The sequence below is a fragment of the Ambystoma mexicanum genome, chromosome 1p (assembly GCF_040938575.1).
Source record: "Ambystoma mexicanum isolate Mex_15411 chromosome 1p, UKY_AmexF1_1, whole genome shotgun sequence".
NCBI lineage: Eukaryota > Metazoa > Chordata > Amphibia > Caudata > Ambystomatidae > Ambystoma > Ambystoma mexicanum.
Window position 1 is genome coordinate 970801578 of NC_090921.1, and position 18630 is coordinate 970820207.

The 18630-nt window shown below is 45.5% G+C and overlaps 1 protein-coding gene across 3 annotated transcripts in view; it reads right to left on the bottom strand.

Annotated features, from left to right (window-relative positions):
- Positions 1-18630, bottom strand: part of ELMO3 (engulfment and cell motility 3) — a 593731-nt gene that overhangs the window by 82847 nt on the left and 492254 nt on the right. For all 3 annotated transcript variants that reach the window (XM_069653870.1, XM_069653880.1, XM_069653889.1), the window contains one exon: positions 11295-11431. In XM_069653870.1, coding sequence (XP_069509971.1) covers positions 11295-11431 — 137 coding nt within the window. The remainder of the gene's footprint in view (positions 1-11294; positions 11432-18630) is intronic.

Sequence of the window (18630 nt, forward strand, 5' to 3'; positions counted from 1 at the left end):
GGAAAGGCTACCCCTTGGAGAGAAGTGACAGAATCCTGTGATTCGTCACACTTCTTTGAATCAAGCAGTCATGTGGTCCCCCGCCCCCAATTTGCGGGCCGTGGGCACAAGTCCCTTTTGCCCTCCCATGAAGACATCTCTTGCTAAGTCATCAGTAAGAGGTTGTATCGAGAGCTGAGAATGTTGAATTAACTCACCATAAGGAGGTTGGACTGAGAGTTTACAAGGGGAAGATAAGTCATCAGGAGGAGGTTGAACTCGGAGATGAAGAGGAGGTTGGTAAGAATAGTAAGAAGCACTGGAGGCTAGCCTTGACATAGCTAGCAAGAGCAGGAAGGCACAAGGGGGTATGTTTGGCCCAAGACACAGTGTAGGGGTCTTACCCCTATTAAAAGGGATAAAGTTCACAGCGGGAGGAGGTAAAAGAAAGTGGTGTGGCAGTGAGGACAAGTGGTAATGAGGGGAACGTTCGGGCCCTGAGCGAGGTAGGTGACAGGGGACTTCATAGTATTCCTGGCTTGAGTAAAACAGAGTGCAGGAATCCCTTGAATCTGAGACTGTGAATTAAGGACAAACTCTGCTACTACATCCAACCTGTGGTGGAGACCAAGCGACGGCTGCTGGCAAGGAAGTGTTATCTTGAGACTAAGTGGCGGGGATGGAGTGTTCTCCTATTGTGCACTGTATCCAGAAGAGTACTGCAGAGAAGCCTATTTCAGTTTATCGTTGACCAACACAAAACCTGGTGTTTAATAAAAGCAGCTTTACCACAGTTGTGTTAAGTCTCTTTTTTGACCCCCCTCAGCTATTTTTCTTTCATTTCCTGGTGAGGTGAAAGGGTATTAGTCATGTTTACACTGATCCAACTCTGTTTTAAGGCTGCTTCTACACCACCCATTTGATAGCCAACATGACAAATCCTCTATTGCATTTACTGTGACACATTTCCAAATGTATTCATGTTGTTCCTATTCTTCACATTTAAACAGGGCTGGACTATGCTAGCCTTAATCAGTCGCACGAATAAGGTATCATTCTGCTAAGATGGTCTGGTTTCTTTCTGTCAAGCTAGTACTACCGTGCTCGGCCTCTGCCATTACCTAAGGCTGCTCTCAAAACTATAGATTGTGCCGAGGATCTTCCAGAGACTGTAAGCGGGGTTATCCATTGGAGTCTCATATTTAAGGTGTAAGGATTCAGAAACATAAAACACTCCGTAGGAGGTGTTTGCCAATTGAGGAAGGACTACTCTAACAAAGAGGTTTAAATGCTTAGCCTTCTTTGCTCTGGTCTACATGGACTCAATCTAAACATCTGCCCACTTGAAGGTGTTCATTCAGGTAGCCATATATTCAAAGCTTGCATAGCTAAGAGCAGTGTAGTGTTCCTTGGTAGGCAAAAGATGTGGTCCTGCTAGCTAATCGGCTCCATGTTATTATAACAAAAGAAATTACTTTGTGGTAATTTACTTGTTTGTAATTACATCTAATTGTTTTTTTGATGTTATTTATCAAGGGCCCCCCCCCCCGATCAGGCCCGGTCTTCCCCCTTCACTACCACTCCTACCACTAACCCCAACCCGCCCCCACCCAATTATACACCCGACCCTTAAATACATCTACACAATTACTTTCCCATGAAGTAATTTGAAGTAATTACAATAAAGTAAAGTACCTCAAAGTAGTTTACTTCATTAAAACAGCGGCATACCAGCTAATCATGCCATGCCCTTTTTCCAGTGTCTGTTCCTTTTATTGGACAAGAGGAGAATCCTATACAGAAAACAAAGTAACAGAAACAGATTCCAAAATATAAGTGCAGCAGTGAATATAGTCCTTTAAATATGAGGTTAAGCAACATTGTTTGCAAGGACAGGCTCAGTTTGAGCCCCTTCCAGTACTTGGAAAGGAGCAGACACCATATCTGCCATCTCAGATCTTTGCATCCGAGTTCTTAATGTTGTGTGTTGGTTGCGATCATTAAACATAATGGGCCTTGAAACTTGTCCATTTGTATTTAAAAAAAAATAGATTACTGAAGCACTGCTGGGGGAGCATGACACTGTAAAAAGGACTTCAAGCATGCAACGGTGTTAGGGCCCAAGGGCTAAATCCACGAGTGGTGGTTTGACATGTCATGATGCAATTGAGTCTTTCTGACAATATACCCCTCAAGAGTACAAAAGGACAGATTGAGGTGAGTATTGCCCGAAAATATTGGTACACCCTGGTATCCAGACAGCTGGCTGCAAGAGAAATTACCCAAGTATTAACATATGACTCAAGACAACAAAATATCTAAGCAAGGTGATAAGCCGATACTCGCAAGCAAGAAAAGTAGACTGGGACTGACAAGTTCCAAGCTAGATTAGTGAGTATCCTGAAACAAGAGATGTGACTATTACCATGAGTACAGGATAGTAAGGCAAAGGAAGAACCAGACAGTAGTGTGCTTACCAATATGTAATCTGGATGGATTCTGAAGGATGAAGTTGTAGTAAGGGAGTGGCAGTCCTGGAAACACAATGGGCCTCATTACACGGTAGGGGGTAAGGGCACCGGTGCCGGTAATACCTTACCGCCCTACTACGAGGTCCCTTAGCGGGTCCCTTCCCTAATGCCTGGTTTTACCAGGCGTTATGGAAGGGACCCGTTGAGGGACTTCAGAGCTAATAACGGGCCCGCTAACAGCGGGCCCGTTATTAGCTCCATCCCCATTCCCATTGAGCCCTATGGGGGCTCAAATGGGAATGGGGAATGGTTCCCGGAATGGGGATTTACCGGGTCCTCCAAGGTCGGAATGACCCTGTAAGTCCCTATTCCGGGAACACGGCCATGGCTACCGCCTACCACGTAATGAGGCCCAATGTCTTGTTTCCTATTCCCGCCGGCACGAGGATGCCTAAAGAGTCTTTGATCCTTGTGCAGTTGCGCTAATGTCTTTTGATCCTTGCGCCAATGCGCCAATGTCCTTTAAGTTCCTTAGAGTCTTTGAGCGGTAAGAGAGGGAAGACGTGACGATGGTTGGAGCTGAAGCCGTCCAATAGATGTTCTGTTTTGGCAACCAGCAGGTAAGACGTGAGGGATGAGACGAATGCAGTCCGTGGACGTTCCGAGTTTGGCAATAAGCAGGTAAGACGTGAGGGGTGAGACGAATGCAGTCTGTGGATGTTGCGGTTTGTCAGCAAGCAGGTAAGACGTGCAGGGATGAGGCGAATGCAGTCCGTGGCTGTTCCGAGTTTGGCAAAAAGCAGGTAAGACGTGAGGGATGAGACAAATGCAGTCCGTGGCCGTTCCGAGTTTGGCAATAAGCAGGTAAGTGACAAGAACGAGGCAAGGAAGGTCACAGAGCAGACCAGGAGTTCGAAGAGCTTGAAAACAAGATAACAAGATGCGTAGCTTTGAAAGTACAAATTCAGAAGCACTGCCGTGCGCGGGGCTAAAATACATAGCTGACCGCACGCACAACGCGCCGCCGTAGGCTTGAACGCATACGTGAATGCACAGGGCGCCAACGTCTCCAAGGCAACACATAGCGTTCTCTGCAGGAACGCGTAAACAAGAACGAACCAGCGTTCCGAGTTGAACGTAAACTGTAATATCTACTGGGGATTTGGGAATGTCTCTTCCTGTGTGAGACCGATCCATGACCAGTCAAAGAGGAATCAAATGGAACCCTGACAGTTTCCTCCCCCAAAGAAAGATCCCCGGAGTGAGAGGCCAAAAACCTGGACAGGGGGAGAGGAGCATGCACATTTGACTCAGGTTCCCAGGTACGCTCTTCCGGACCGTAACCTTCCCAATCAATGAGAAAATGACGAACCCCACGTATCTTCTTAGTATCCAGAATAGCTTTAACCTCGTACTCCTCCACACCCTTGACCATCACTGGTGCAGGACAAGAAGGGAGGCGGGTGCCTGCGGGGCATGGTTTCAAAAGGGAAACATGAAAGACTGGATGTATCTTCCACTGGGAAGGTAACTCTAAACGGACCACCAAAGGATTGAGCACTTCTTTAATGGGAAAGGGCACCACAAAACGAGGTACCAAACATCTACGACCAGGCAAATTGAGGTTCTTAGAAGCCAACCAGACCAACATTCCGGGTTGATAATCAGGGGCCGGAGTCCAGTGCTTGTCAGCATAGAGTTTAGCTTGCCGTTGCACGGCCTCCAAGTGATCAGAAACTGTCTCCATCACTGAAATGAAGTCACAAATGCAACCCTGAGCTGCCGGATTGTCAGTGGTAGGAATAACATCCCCAGGAATTGACCTGGGATGTAGACCATAAAGGGCAAAGAACGGAGTGATGCCAGTAGACGAATGGACTGAGTTATTGTACGCATATTCTGCTGCTCCCAAAACATTTAACCATGACTCTTGATGCTGAGTGATTAAACAGCGTAAGAATTTTCCATAGTGGCATTCGCTCTTTCTGTCTGCCCATCTGTTTCAGGGTGATAGGCCGTGGAGTAATGTCCATCAATACCCAAGGCACTGACTAGATGACGCCAGAGATGGGAGGTAAACTGTGAACCACGATCCGTGATGATGATCTCTGGCAAACCAAAGCAACGAAAAACGTGCTGCAAGAACAATTCCGCAAGGACCGGAGCAGAAGGCACGCCTTGGCAAGGTATAAGGCATTCTTAGAAAAGTTGTCTATAACCACCCATATGGTGTCACAACCTCTGACAAGCGGTAATTCTACCACAAAGTCCATTGAAATCATTAGCCAAGGTTTCTTTGGGACAGGCATAGGATGAATCAATCCCATGGGTTTGGACACTGTACCTTTGCACTGAGCACAAATAGAGCAGTTCCTGATGTAATCCGACATATCCTTAGTCATATTAGGCCAGAAAGGCCATCGTTTTAATAGCTCAAGAGTCTCGTGCCTCCCCGGATGAGTGGCCATTAAAGCATCATGACACCACTGGAGAACCAACACCCGGGTTTCAGGTGTAGGAAGATAAAGCCGCCCTTGTACATATGGCATTGAGTGGATGACTTCCATTTCATAGTCATGGAGTTCCGGAGGACTAGTCGCCATCCAGGATTGAATCAAACCCTTCAAAGAGGAATCTACAGTGCAAGAACAAATGACAAACGACGGCTGTAAAACCTTCCCTTCCCGGACAGGCGTCTGTTCATCTTCATTCAATCTGGAGAAAGCATCTGCCTTCGAATGCAAACTGCCGGGACAGTAAGTGATTTGGAAGTTGTACATAGAAAAGAATTAATGCCAATGTGCGTGGCGTGTGGTGGTACAGTGTACTGATTTAAGAGCAAGAAGATTACGGTGGTCGGTAAAGACCTGTACTGGTGTAGTAGTACCCAATAGATGGTGTCTCCACACCAGGAATGCATAACGTATTGCGAGTAGTTCACGTTCAGTGATCGTATAATTCATCTCATACTTAGTAAGTTTTCTAGAATGACAGGCCACAGGATGTAGAAGACCTGTGTCCTCACATCTCTGAGACAGAATAGCCCCAATAGCTTGATCAGAGGCATCAGCCTCAACAACGAATGGACGTTTCTGGTCCGGATGCTGTAGCACCGGGGCTGAAGTAAACGTGGACTTAAGCGTGTCAAATGCTTCTTGGGCTTGATTAGTCCATACAAAGTGAGTCTTGGAGCTGGTTAGTGCAGTCAAAGGAGCTGCGATAGCAGAAAATGAGTGGATGAACCGCCTGTAAAAGTTTGCAAACCCTAAAAAGGACTGAAGGGATTTTACATTATTTGGGACAGGCCAGTCCAAAATCACTTTAACCTTATTATTGCTCATTTTAACACCCTCACTGGTGATATCGTATTCTAGGAATTCCACCTGATCAACATGAAAGACACACTTCTCCAATTTGGCATAGAGACTGTTTTCACGCAGTCTCTGTAAAACAGTGGAGAAGTGTTGAACACGTTCTTTGTAGGTAGAGGAATATATGAGAATATCGTCAAGATAGACAACCATGAACCGGTCCGGTAAATCCTTGAAAACATCATTAATGAAATACTGGAACGTAGCGGGGGCATTACATAAGCCGAATGGCATAACCAAGTATTCAAAAAGACTGTTCTTTTTCTTAAAGGCGGTTTTCCATTCATCACCCTCTCTGATTCTCACCAGATTATACGCTCCCCTTACGTCAAGGTTGGTAAACAACTTGGAAGAACCCAGTTCATCCAACAGGACTGAAATCAGTGGAATTGGATACTGATTCCGGACTGTGATTGCGTTCAATTCTCTGTAATCAATACAGGGGCGTAGGTCTCCCTCTTTTTTGGGAACAAAGAAAAGAGGTGATGCTGCTGGAGACCTTGAGGGACGGATAAATCCTGTACTGAATGCTTGGTCTATATACTCTTTTAACACTATGTCCTCCTTTTGCGTAAGGGAATAAATTCTACCAGAAGGAATACGGGCCCCTGCCAGTAATTCAATCGGGCAATCATAAGGACGATGCAAAGGTAGCTTTTCTGCTGCCTTTTTATCAAAAATGTCCCTGAAAGAATCATATTCTTTAGGAAGGAGCACTGTAGTGATAGCTCCAATCGTAAATGCTGTATCCAGGAGCATGGAACTGGGATTTCTTGATTCAACCGTAGATACATGACAAGACTTCAGACATTGGTCCGAGGTAAATTCTACAGAACGTAACACCCAATCGATGATGGGATTGTGTTTAGTTAACAAGGGCAGACCCATAATCAGCTTGAGTTGGGGAGCTGAAATTACATCAAAATGGATGACCTCTGAATGGTTGTCACCAATTGATAACACAAGATCAATGGTTTGTTCCGTCACCAAACCAGAGATCAGAGATGTACCGTCCACTGCATTAACTAACTCTGGTGTTTTATTTGGAAGCAACGGAATGGAATGATCACGTACATATTGTGCATCCACATAGTTTCCAGTTGCACCTGAATCAAGGATGGGTTCAACAGACCAGGTTTTCTCAGATGGAGAGGACAAGGTAGCCAAAACCGAGAAAGGAACCGAGGCTCTGGGGTCCATGACAACTTGACTCGACAAAGGGACCCCGTCTATTGTCAAGCTTTGACGTTTCCCGCCTTCTTAGGTTTCTTGGGACAAAGTTTCAAGAAGTGTTCTGACGAACCACAGTAGAAGCATAAATGTTTGGCCTTTTGAAGCTCTCTTTCTGTGGGGGTAAGTGGACCTCGGATGGCGCCAATCTGCATTGGCTCGGATGTTGAAACAGATGTGAACACAGGCGGAACGGCTAGAGTGGCTCTTTGTTCGCCCTTTCGTTCTGCCTTGCGAGAGTCAATTTGCAACACAAGATCAACCAGTTCTGGGAAACCACTAGGCACAACCGGTACCATTGCTAGAACGTCTTTCAAGCCTTCCGAAAGACCTTTATAGAACAAAGCAGCTTTCTTTTTACCTGGCCAATCTGTTTCTGCAACTAGCTGGTTGAATTTAGCCAAATAATCCAAAAAGGAACTGTCTTTCTGTTGTAAAGAAAGCAATTCCAGATCCGTCGTCTGTGATTTATATCTGGTATCAAAAACACGGGTCATTGCCGTAATCAGTGCCTCACACTCATAGAGTAGCGGGCTACTTTGTTCCAGCAGGGGATTGGCCCATACTGCAGCAGTACCTCCAAGATTGGACAGAACAAATGCTGCCTTTGTAGTAGCATCTGTAAAGGAGGCAGGCCTACACAAGAAATGTAAACGGCACTGATTAATGAACGTTCGAAAGGTCTTAGGATCCCCTAGGAAAATTTCTGAAGGAGCCAACGGAAACTGTGCTGCCATGTAGACAGGGCCTGATTCAGTTCTCGATTGAGCCCTTCCTGCAGCCGAATCCGCTCCAGGACTAGATGCTCCAGCCCCTGACTGCAAGCCAGCATGTAACTCATTGATACGACTTTGAGTAGCATCATGTGCTGCTGTCATGTCGGCCCTGAGGTCAGCCACACCTTGGATAAAGCCGCCAAATGATCAGCGGCTTCTTCCATTTTATAAGGCTTCTGAATATGTCAGGCCCAAGGGCTAAATCCAGCAGTGGTGGCTTGACACGTCGTGATGCAATTGAGTCTTTCTGACAATATACCCCTCAAGAGTACAAAAGGACAGATAGAGGAGTGTATTGCCCGAAAATATTGGTATACCCTGGTACACAGACAGCTGGCTGCAAGACAAATTAACCAAGAATTAACATATGACTCAAAACAATGAAATATTTAAGCAAGGTGATGAGGCGATACTCACAAGCAAGAAAAGTAGACTGGGACTGACATGTTCCAAGCTAGATTAGTGAGTATCCTGAAACAAGAGATGTGACTATTACCATGAGTACAGGATAGTAAGGCAAAGGAAGAACCAGACAGTAGTGTGCTTACCAATAAGTGATCTGGATGGATTCTGAAGGATGAAGTTGTAGTAAGGGAGTGGCAGTCCTGGAAACACAATGGGCCTCATTACACGGTAGGCGGTAACCATGGCACTATTAGCGCCATGGTTGCCGCCGGTACCGTACCGAGTCCGCCATGGTGAATGGCGGAATTACCGCCACATTCCAAGGTGTGTGGGGGCGGTAATTCCCCATTCACCATGGCACTTCCCCATTCCCATTTGAGCCCCCATAGGGCTCAATGGGAATGGGGAAGGCGGCAATTACGGTACCACAAATTGCGGTACCGTAATTGCCTCCAAGGTCCCTTTGCGGGCCTGTTCCTTAACAGCTAGTAAAACAAGCCGTTGAGGTCGGGTCCCGCGAAGGGACCTCGTAGTAAGGCGGTAAGGGTTTACCGGTACCCTTACTGGTAACGGTAAACCCTTACCGCATTCCGTGTAATGAGGCCCAATGTCTTGTTTCCTATTCCTGCCGGCACGAGGACGCCTAAAGAGTCTTTGATCCTTGCACAGTTGCTAGAATGTCTTTTGATCCTTGCGCTGATGCGCCAATGTCCTTTAAGTTCCTTAGAGCCTTTGAGCGGTAAGAGAGGGAAGACACGACGATGATTGGAGTTGAAGCCGTCCAATAGATTTTCTGTTTTGGCAACCAGCAGGTAAGACGTGAGGGGTGAGACAAATGCAGTCCGTGGCCGTTCCGAGTTTGGCAATAAGCAGGTAAGATGTGAGGGGTGAGACAAATGCAGTCCATAGCCGTTCTGAGTTTGGCAATAAGCAGGTAAGTGACAAGAACGAGGCAAGAAAGGTCACAGAGCAGACCAGGAGTTCGAAGAGCTTGAAAACAAGATAACAAGATGCGTAGCTTTGAAAGTACAAATTCAGAAGCACCGCTGTGCGCGGGGCTAAAATACAGATCAGCTGACCGCATGCACAACGCGCCGCCGTAGGCTTGAACGCCTACGTTAATGCAAAGGGCACCAACGTCTCCAAGACAACACACAATGTTCTCTCAATGAATGCGTAAACAAGACGAACCAGGGTTCTGAGGTGAACGTAAACTGTAATATCTACTGGGGATTCGGGAATGTCTCGTCCTGTGTGAGACCGATCCATGACCAGAGAAAGAGGAATCAAATGGAACCCTGACAAACGGTCTGAAGTCAAATAGGGTTCATCACAGGCAGTGTGTCAGAATTCTTCAAAGCAGTACCAAATAACAAGTCAAAAGAAGAATCAAAGTTCTGCTCTTCAGAGTCTCAGTTTTGATGATTCCATAGAATCATACATTGGAGCCACTTTACTCAGGGATGTGATTGTAGAGCTTTGGGCAGTGCAAAGGAGGAGGAGGAGGAGGAGGAAGTTGATTCTTTGCAGCCCAGGAATGAAGCGATGGAAGCTGGACTGGAAGTCGTAGTAGAGATGGATCACGAGAGGTGAAGTTTTTGGCAGGTAATAAGAATGGGTCTTCCACAGGTTCAAGACAGGTAGACGAGATAACCAGTGACGAATGATGCTGTGATGTAAAGGGTGTGTGAGTGAACAAGCTTTTTGCAGCTGACCATCAAGGCAGCTGTGATAAGTTACTATAATGACCTGGCTTGTGCTGTAAAACTAAACCGATTTAACTCCTGTGGAGCCGTGCATCTGTGGTTGAGTGAGATGATTCCTGACACTTGCCATGTTTATCCGACTAGTAATTAAAGCAGTGTCACCCTTTGGGTTCTCAAGCTTGAGTAAATTGTTTGCTACAGTAGGACATCTGGTTTTGTGACTCTGAACTTCCCACACCAGAGGTACATATGTGCCCAGGATGAAATTAAAACTAATTTGGAGTTTGAAGGCTCAAAACAGGGGAGGTGAAACGCACACTGTCACTGAAAAGCAATTTTGTTTTTGTACCATGGCAGTTTGTTTCAAATCCCCCTTGCCTATGCTCCCCAAAGGACGGTTGAAACATGCATGTCGACGCAGACAGATGGAGCATCATCATTGATAATCAACAGTGCATCTTGCAGTTTCATTTGCATGATTTCTAACTTTACAATACTTTGTCCATTTTCCATCCTGTGCATGTAGGAATTGTTTTGTCTAGGCACAGCACTTCACTCTTTAGCACATCTATTGAACCCTGTGAACTTGATTGTTATTGTTCTAATGTTCTGATGAAGTATTGATTGTCTTGTTTATATATCCAGGCAAGCATAATAATAATAACATGTCAATAGAAGTATGTGGAAATACAAGAGGGTAGAGTCAAAGGCTTCCCTGGCCAAAAGCGTGACAGGGGGTCAACAGGGCCTTGAAAAAGAGCTATGTAACTACAAGCTCAAAAACGAAATCACTGTGGGGTACAAAAACAGTAGAGATTTATTTTAACATGAAGACATATTTACAGAGTTTTCGTGTGCCGTAGCACAAGGCATATGCATACTAAAGTACATTTGTAGTCTGCATAATAGTGGGTTAGTACATGTAGTGACAGTCTATTTCATGTATTGTTTGACATCACAATACATTAACATTGTCAATAATCTCTACTGTTTTTGTACCCCACGGTGATTTCGTTTTCGACCTAGTAGTTACCTAGCTCTTTTTTAAGGCCCTGTTGACCCCCTGTCACGCTTTTGGCCAGGGAAGCCTTTGACTCTACCCTCTTGTATTTCTGTATTTTCCAACCCTCCAGAGTCAGGCCCCCCAAAAAAAAAATAAAAGAGGGTTCCACCCATATCTTTTATCTTTCCTTCTTAATAGAAGTATGTGTACATATGTATTTGTGGGTACTGTGTAGTTTTATAAGTGTAGACATTTTAGGAACTTCCCTTAAAAAAGTAGAGTTGTTATCCAGCCAATTACCTCTTGTACACCAGTACTATCAAATCCAGACCCACAATTGTCTGCACAAATACCTTGTCAAAGTCCTCTTGTGTTGCTCGCATTTCCTTCCAGGTCTTGTTCAGTATCTGGATACCAATGCAGAAAAGCTCTTCCAAGCAACGATCCTGTGCAAAGAAGAGTGGATGGAATCCCTGTCCCGTTTCAGACGCTGGAAAGAGGTGACGTGGGAGAATAACAAAGTTAGAAAGTCACTGGTAAAAGAGAACATCAGTAGTTTTGGTGACTTGGGCTAAAATAGAAGAAAAAGGGCAGATGTAGTTCAATTTCAGAGTCTTGTTGGACAGAGGCAAGAGGTTGCTTGAGCAATTGCTGGAATGGGCTTCACATCGGGGGGGAGATAGAAAATGAACAGGATTTAGTTGAGGGACCGGTACAAAATTAGAACAGGATTTATTTGAGTGAGAGTTATCAATTTAAAACAGAATTTAGCAGAGGTAGAGGCAGGAAAATGAAACAGGACAAGACTTCGGTCACTATTACTGACTTGATATCCCAGTGTCCACCTTGCATGACAAACGCAGGTGATGTTTCTGAGAAGAACATCAGAGACTTCTTTGGAGGCAGGCAGGCAGGTTACATTACACTCAGAGGCTGTGTCATCTATTACTGGCCAGAACAAATACTTGTTGCTAATAAAGCCGCAAGTGACAAATCTTAAAATAATGTTTGGCAGTAGAGTGTAACTGAGTGTGTCAACATTTTGTTGCCAAACCAAATACGAATTGTAGAGAAACAATCTTATATTTCTTGGTAGAAGGCAGAGATTATATTCAATGGCTGTAAGTGGCTGTACCTTCTTTTATAGGCCAGACCAAATATGTGTTGCTTGCAAAGTTGGGAATAACAAATTTAAGAATTATTTTGGGGCAGAAGAGGTCATTCAGTGGTTGTCACTGGGTCTGTAACATCCCATCTTCTTACGGCTATCGAGTGCCAATATGTCGGAGCAGCTAAAATTACCAGTGGAAGGGGTGGCATGCAGATGATATTCAGCCCATTGTCTCTGGGCAAAAGAGTTCAAGATTGTATCCACTGAAGAGCCGGGAGAAACAAGTGCAGAGGTGCAGGATGTCAGATGTTCACGGTTTCCTTCACCACCACCCAGATCCATTAAAGATCGGTCTGAGGACAAGGATGATGATGACGACCAAGATAAAGGTGGTGGCCCATCTGAGTGCAGACCACAACAGATGGTTATGGAAACCAGTGGTGCAGAGGAGGGGAAGGAGCATGATATTGCCACTGTAACAGAGAAAGGAGAGACGGACAAAGCTACTCTTCCTTTTTTGTATAGTGTCTTTCAGAGAGAGCCCATGTCATCTGAACATAAACATGTGGCAGCAATAGCACCGACTCTACTACAGGCAACGTTGCTACCAGAAGAGTGTCTTACTGCTCTAGCAAGAAAGTCCAAACTGTGCAATTTCTTCAGACTAGAGAACATAGATGAAAGCTATGTCCAATAAAAGTGTACAAAAGGAAAAGTCTCGGACCAAGGTGGATACTACACCTTTGATGCAATGGCATGCACAGGACTGGCACGAATCCAGAAAACCTTCTAAAGCAGCCCTGTCACCAAAAGCCAGTCATCATGCTATCTATCCCAAGTCCATACTGCACCCTAGAAAGTCACTTCGCTCTAGTGACTGACAGCAGTAGTGCCAAGTGATTAGTTATGGTGGCCATTAGCATTTGTGCTATTATTGTTCTGTTCTTAAAGTCTTCTACTATTTTACAACCACAGTAATGCCCACAGTACCACCCTCCAACAGGGCATCCCTGACTTTTCTTCAGTTCTCCCTGTGAAATGACAGCTGCTGGAATTAAGATGTTGTGCTACTCCGGTCCCTGCTAATCATGAAAGCACAACAGCTGGAAATGCATTTAGCAATAATTTGCTGTGGTGCATTTTCATGTTTTACAGCATTAACTGCTTATTTGTGCTTTTCCAAAATTGCAAACATATAAACGGTTGATTTAGAAAACACAGCATCATGCTCAGGCCCAGAATGACAAGATAACAAATATGAGAAACTAACCAAGTATGATGTTCACGCAGTCTTACTAGCCTGTCTGTTGTGTAAAATTATGTTACATCCTTCAATTTGCAGCTTCTACTTTAGCCAGCCCAAGTAATGTGATTCGATCATTGGTGAATTGAGGCATTTTCCATGTCTCCACCAATGTACACACTGTCCATTCATGATTAATGCTTGAATAATGCAATGTGCCCATTCCAAGCTGACATAATATTGCATGCTAAAGATGAGAACTGCAAATTGGTAGAAAGTACCAACAGATGGGATCCTGCCATCTCAGCATGTTTGGAGAGTGTCACAAGTTCTCAAATTGCAACACTGTAGGCCAACATTTGGTAATTAATTTGATTGTAGTCTGCATTAACCCCCCTTTCAACTTTGCAGAAAATGGTGCAAGTAAGCATCGTCCATAACTCATTGTGACACTCTCGCATACTGAGAGTCACTCCCACAATATCTGGGAAGTACCTGTCTGGCTCTGAAGGCAGGGACTCTATGTGCCCTTTTTCTACTCTCCTGACAAATTCAGAGTCACCTAAAAGAGGGTAAGGCGGTGGCAGAACATGTGCCCCTCCATAACATCCTCCACTGCATAAGGGTTCTGACTCCCCCGCCCCCCAATGACTGATTGCAGTGTGTGCCAGTATGACAAATAATTCAGTCCCCCCCCTGCCTGCTTAAATGGCATTCCATCCACAGCACTACCACCATCATCACCAACAAGCTGCAGTAGAGGTGGTGGTACTGGCACTGGGGACAAGAGCCTATTGGTGGATAATGCCACTGGCAAAGTATATAGAGAGGACAGAGGTGCTTGGGCAGGCTGAGAGAGAGGTGGGGGCTAAGGTCTGCTTGTGCCATGTGTGTCTGGGTTAGGCACAAGACAGGCCGTCCTCCTGGAAGGACACTCCCATATTACTGTCCCCACCATTGCTAGGTTCTGTGCAAGAGGTGCCACTGGATGTTTTCATGCACGCATTAGGATTAGTCCAAATTTAGTGCTCGTACATTTCTATGATCTCCAAGGAGTAAACTTTATGTGGCAAATCCTGTGTGACGAGGGCCTCTGTTCCCAAATACTGGGGATCTAAGAGGTCAAGGGGGGGAATAACCGGTCAGTGAGGCAGCCACTTGACATGGTGCATGGAAGAACTGGAGAGGCTTGCAAGCTGGGTAAGGGAGCAGCATCACTCTGCTGAATTACCACAAACTAGCAGACATGGGATTTAGCAGTTTGGGCCATGGGGACTAGTGCACGGCCTGATCCAGGCATTTATAAAACATGCAACATCTGATATTAGGAGTGCAAACACATATGATGGGAAGAAGGTGGACTTATTTTGCCAGGATCAACCACAAGGAACAAAGCAGACACGAAAAAGGACCCACAAATAAGGACACATTCTGAATCAGTCTTCCAATCAAGCATAGTATGAAAGGTATCATGGGCCTCCACACTTGGAGGGGATTATCGTGGGAGCTAGAATGTGTGTCCTACAAGAGAAATATGGCAACATAGAGGTAGAAGGATCAGTGCTGTGACCACACCAATGAGGACTGATACAAAGCCAGGTTAAGAAAGGGAAAACGCTGCACAAGTTGAACAATAGCATGAAGAAAGACAGGGCTAGATTACAGGAGAGCTGGAGAAGCCTGTTGTTGTGGCCAGGGAGCTAAATAAACCCTAAGACAACAGAAGCAAGAGAAAGTAAAAGCTAACTGGGAGCTATAGTCCAGACCCTGGTGGGAGTAACCTGGCCACCAAACCAAACAAAGTAAGACTTGTTATGCCAAATTGGACATGGGTAGAGGGCTACAAAAGTGTGTCCGCAAGTGCCTTAGCAGTGTGGAGACTATCACCTTCTACCTTTTAAATTCATCCCTAAAGACCAGGGGCGACCCTTGAAGTTTTGGCCTTGGAACTGCAGGAGGGTGTTATCTCGTCTGTCTAGGAGAAAGACACTGAGGCTGTTGCTTATTCCTTCAAAAACAAAGAAATTTCATCAAGAGGTGGGAGTTCCAGTATCAGTGCAATGATAAAAACGTAGCCCAAATAAAGACTTCAGCCACTAGGAACAGCCATGCCTTGTCAATAAAGCATTCAGGGGTAATCTGTGATATTGTATGTTGTGGCTGCAATCTGTCCACAGCATGGGAACCTTTGTTTTGTTTAGACTAGGGATGGACCTTGGGCGACCTGTTGTTTACACTAGAATCATACTTGGCATGGACTTTGGACCAGTGCTCCATTTGGATAGGTACCTCATCACTGACGTTGCAGTTTCCCCTGATATCTTGTACTGATCTGCTTAGAAATCTTTCCTCCAAAGTTGCAGCCTACCCAGTAGGCTATCCTCAAATACATCCTTTTGAGACTCATAATAAAAGGGGTGATAATAAAGTAACAGTGTTATGTGGTCGACATCCGTAATACCCACTTCAATAGCCTCTAGCACAGATTGCCTATCACAGTCCCTTTTTGTCCCCTAAAACTGCTTCCCTCTGGCAAGCTAAAGTACTACCACGCCAAGGACAAGGTGGGCACTGTCTGGGCCCATTGTCCGGAAGTTGCGTCCCATCTTGAACTTGCCAAGCAATGCTTGTCATGCCCCCCTCTGCAAGTACAGGAACAGGTGCCGCAGGCTCAGTATCTTTCTCCTCTGCTGCGAGACCATCTTTGTCTCTTCCACCCTTCGCTTATTTGTCTCCTTCACAACTACCTGCATCCTCTCTTACACTTTTCCCATGCAGCCCAACACAACTCTAAATCCAAAGTTGGTTAAGGCTTTATCCAACAACAACTCCAATGCATCTTCAACTTAAATGCGCTTTAACCACATATTGCCTGCCAGTCATTTCCAACACCTCTCGCATAAGGAGTCTATGCGCCAGACATGCCACCGCCATCTCACCAGCCACCTACTCTTGTGGCAACACCAAACTCCATTGTTAGCTTTGCTTCCTATTTTCTTCCTCAGCCAACCCCCAATCACCCTCCCACTGCAAGCACATCTGCTCTGCCTGTGTGCATCATACACCCACAAGGCCCACAACAACAACAAGCACATCATTCTCCTGCAACTGCCAATAAACATCGTCTTCCAACGAAAAGCCAACCTCCTCTTCCTCCTCCACCTCACCCATCTCCAAATCCCTGCTCGGTTTCATGATTAGGATTCCCTTCTTGGGAAGGACTAACAGTAGACAAAAACAAAGATAAGTGACTGACTAGGGCAGCTCACACAGGATTCTCAGACAAAGAAAGGTGACTAAAACAGGAAGTATTCTCTGGTTCACACACAAATGGGACTTTTCATGTTTCACAAACAAGCTGGAGTACAAAAGGGAACAGTTATTTTTAGGTGGTGGATTAAACTCAATATAGGGGAAACAATTGGAATGTGTCACACAAGGCATAGTAGGAAAAACACACATCCAAATGGGACTAGGACTACAAAAGGGAAAAGGGCTTTATTTTTCTTCTTTAAACTTTTTGAGGTGAGATAGAGGGGAATCGGAACCTGTGAAAGGACAGGGAAACCTTTTAAAGAAATGTATGCGGGATAGTATGAGAGGATATTTTCATTTTTGGGGCGCTTGCTCCCTAACTGACTTTGGGGACCAACAATAAGGTGGTCCAATGGACAGTTTCACTGTGAGCCAGTGGATGCCAGGCCCATAGGGGATATATGAAAGATCCCCAGTATACCCTCACTAGGTCTCTACACTCAGACCGGGGGGGAGTCACGGTAGCACTCATACCCCAATCCCCCCCAACCAACACCAGTGACTACCACACAGAGAGGGGGCCTCCAAACTCCCTGAGCACCCAGATGAGGAAATTAAACCTCTGCCTTTAAGGGACCAACTTTGCAATATTTCAAAGTTATTGATGAGTGAAGAAGAAATACATTCCCCGCCCCCAATACCAATGCCAGAGGAAACATTTCTCATTATGACTCATGCACAAGCAGCCCACAGAAGCCCCACAGACACAGAGTTGTGCTGCAACACTTAGGAGGTGACGCGCATAGATTGCACAAAGAGGAACAAACACTGTCCTCCCTCTCACTCACTAGAATCAATGGGAGCATACATTTGCAGTTTTCCTGTGACTAAGACATTGTCAAACTAACAAATTACTTCCAACATGTACCAGTCGATTTACTGGCCACAGACTCACATACTGACAGATCACAGGCACCCAGATTAAAGAACCAATAGCAGTATGGAATTAAGCGGGAGGTAAAGAAACCCCACACTTGTCAATGTAGAAGCATCCCTTTAACGTAATGTCAGGCCAGCCCCTTTCCAGACCACAAGACCAAGAACACATGGGCCAAAGAAAGAGCAGTCCACCCCTCAGCACACAGGTGTCTCCATATCCTTACACTCCTCCAAAAGTGAGGGGAGACCCTACTATAAAAGGCTGCCAGTGTCGGGAGTAGAGGTAGGATGAAGGAGGACTGTCATCAGGGAGAGAGAGCTGGAGGGAGTCTGGAGGAGGTTGGATGAAAGTGTGGTACCATCTGGAGATAGAGATAGAGAGAGACAGAGACAGAGATGGAGAGAGATGGGTAGAGAGAGAGACTGATAGGTGGTTGGTAGAGAGGAACCATCGGGAGCAAAACAGACAATGGGGCGAAGGAGAATACAGCCTTAGCATCAATGGTAGAGGAGAAAGAAAGGTTAGAGGGGGAACATACAGCCACTAAACCTGAGCAGGCGGGAATACAATAGGCACTGCTATGAGCGAGGTTGAGAGAGAGATAGAGAGGGGGGGGCGAGAGGGAGACAGAGAGAGGGAGACAGAGAGAGAGCACGCAGGAAGGTTGCGTCTGCCCCGGTTGGTCCTGACAGAATCCAGAGGTGGCAGCAGAAGTTACGAGATGATGTTATGTCACTGGGGGTCAGGGAGATTATGAAAAAAAGGTAGTCAGCAAAGTATGTCCCTTGGACCAGGAGGTAATCATTCAACAGAGGGCAACCCAGACCGGGCTATAAGCCTGAGAGCTTGCTTGAGAAAGTAAGTCAGTGCAGGACAATTCATCCAGTGCCTAGGTCTCCTGTAAGAGACCTTCCTACCTTTACAAGCTTGGAACAAACTAGCTGCAAAAGACCTAGACATCACACTCAAACAATGAGGTTTAAGGAACCACAAACCCTTAAGATAAAAACTGTAGCCTTGTTAAACAGTACATCATTGTAAGCCTCTTTGTGCCTTCCACTCAGCTACACTATTACAAATGGTGTTAGACGTAGGAGCGCAAAGGCCCTTTTAAAGCTCTACCCAAATCCTTCTGCGGTA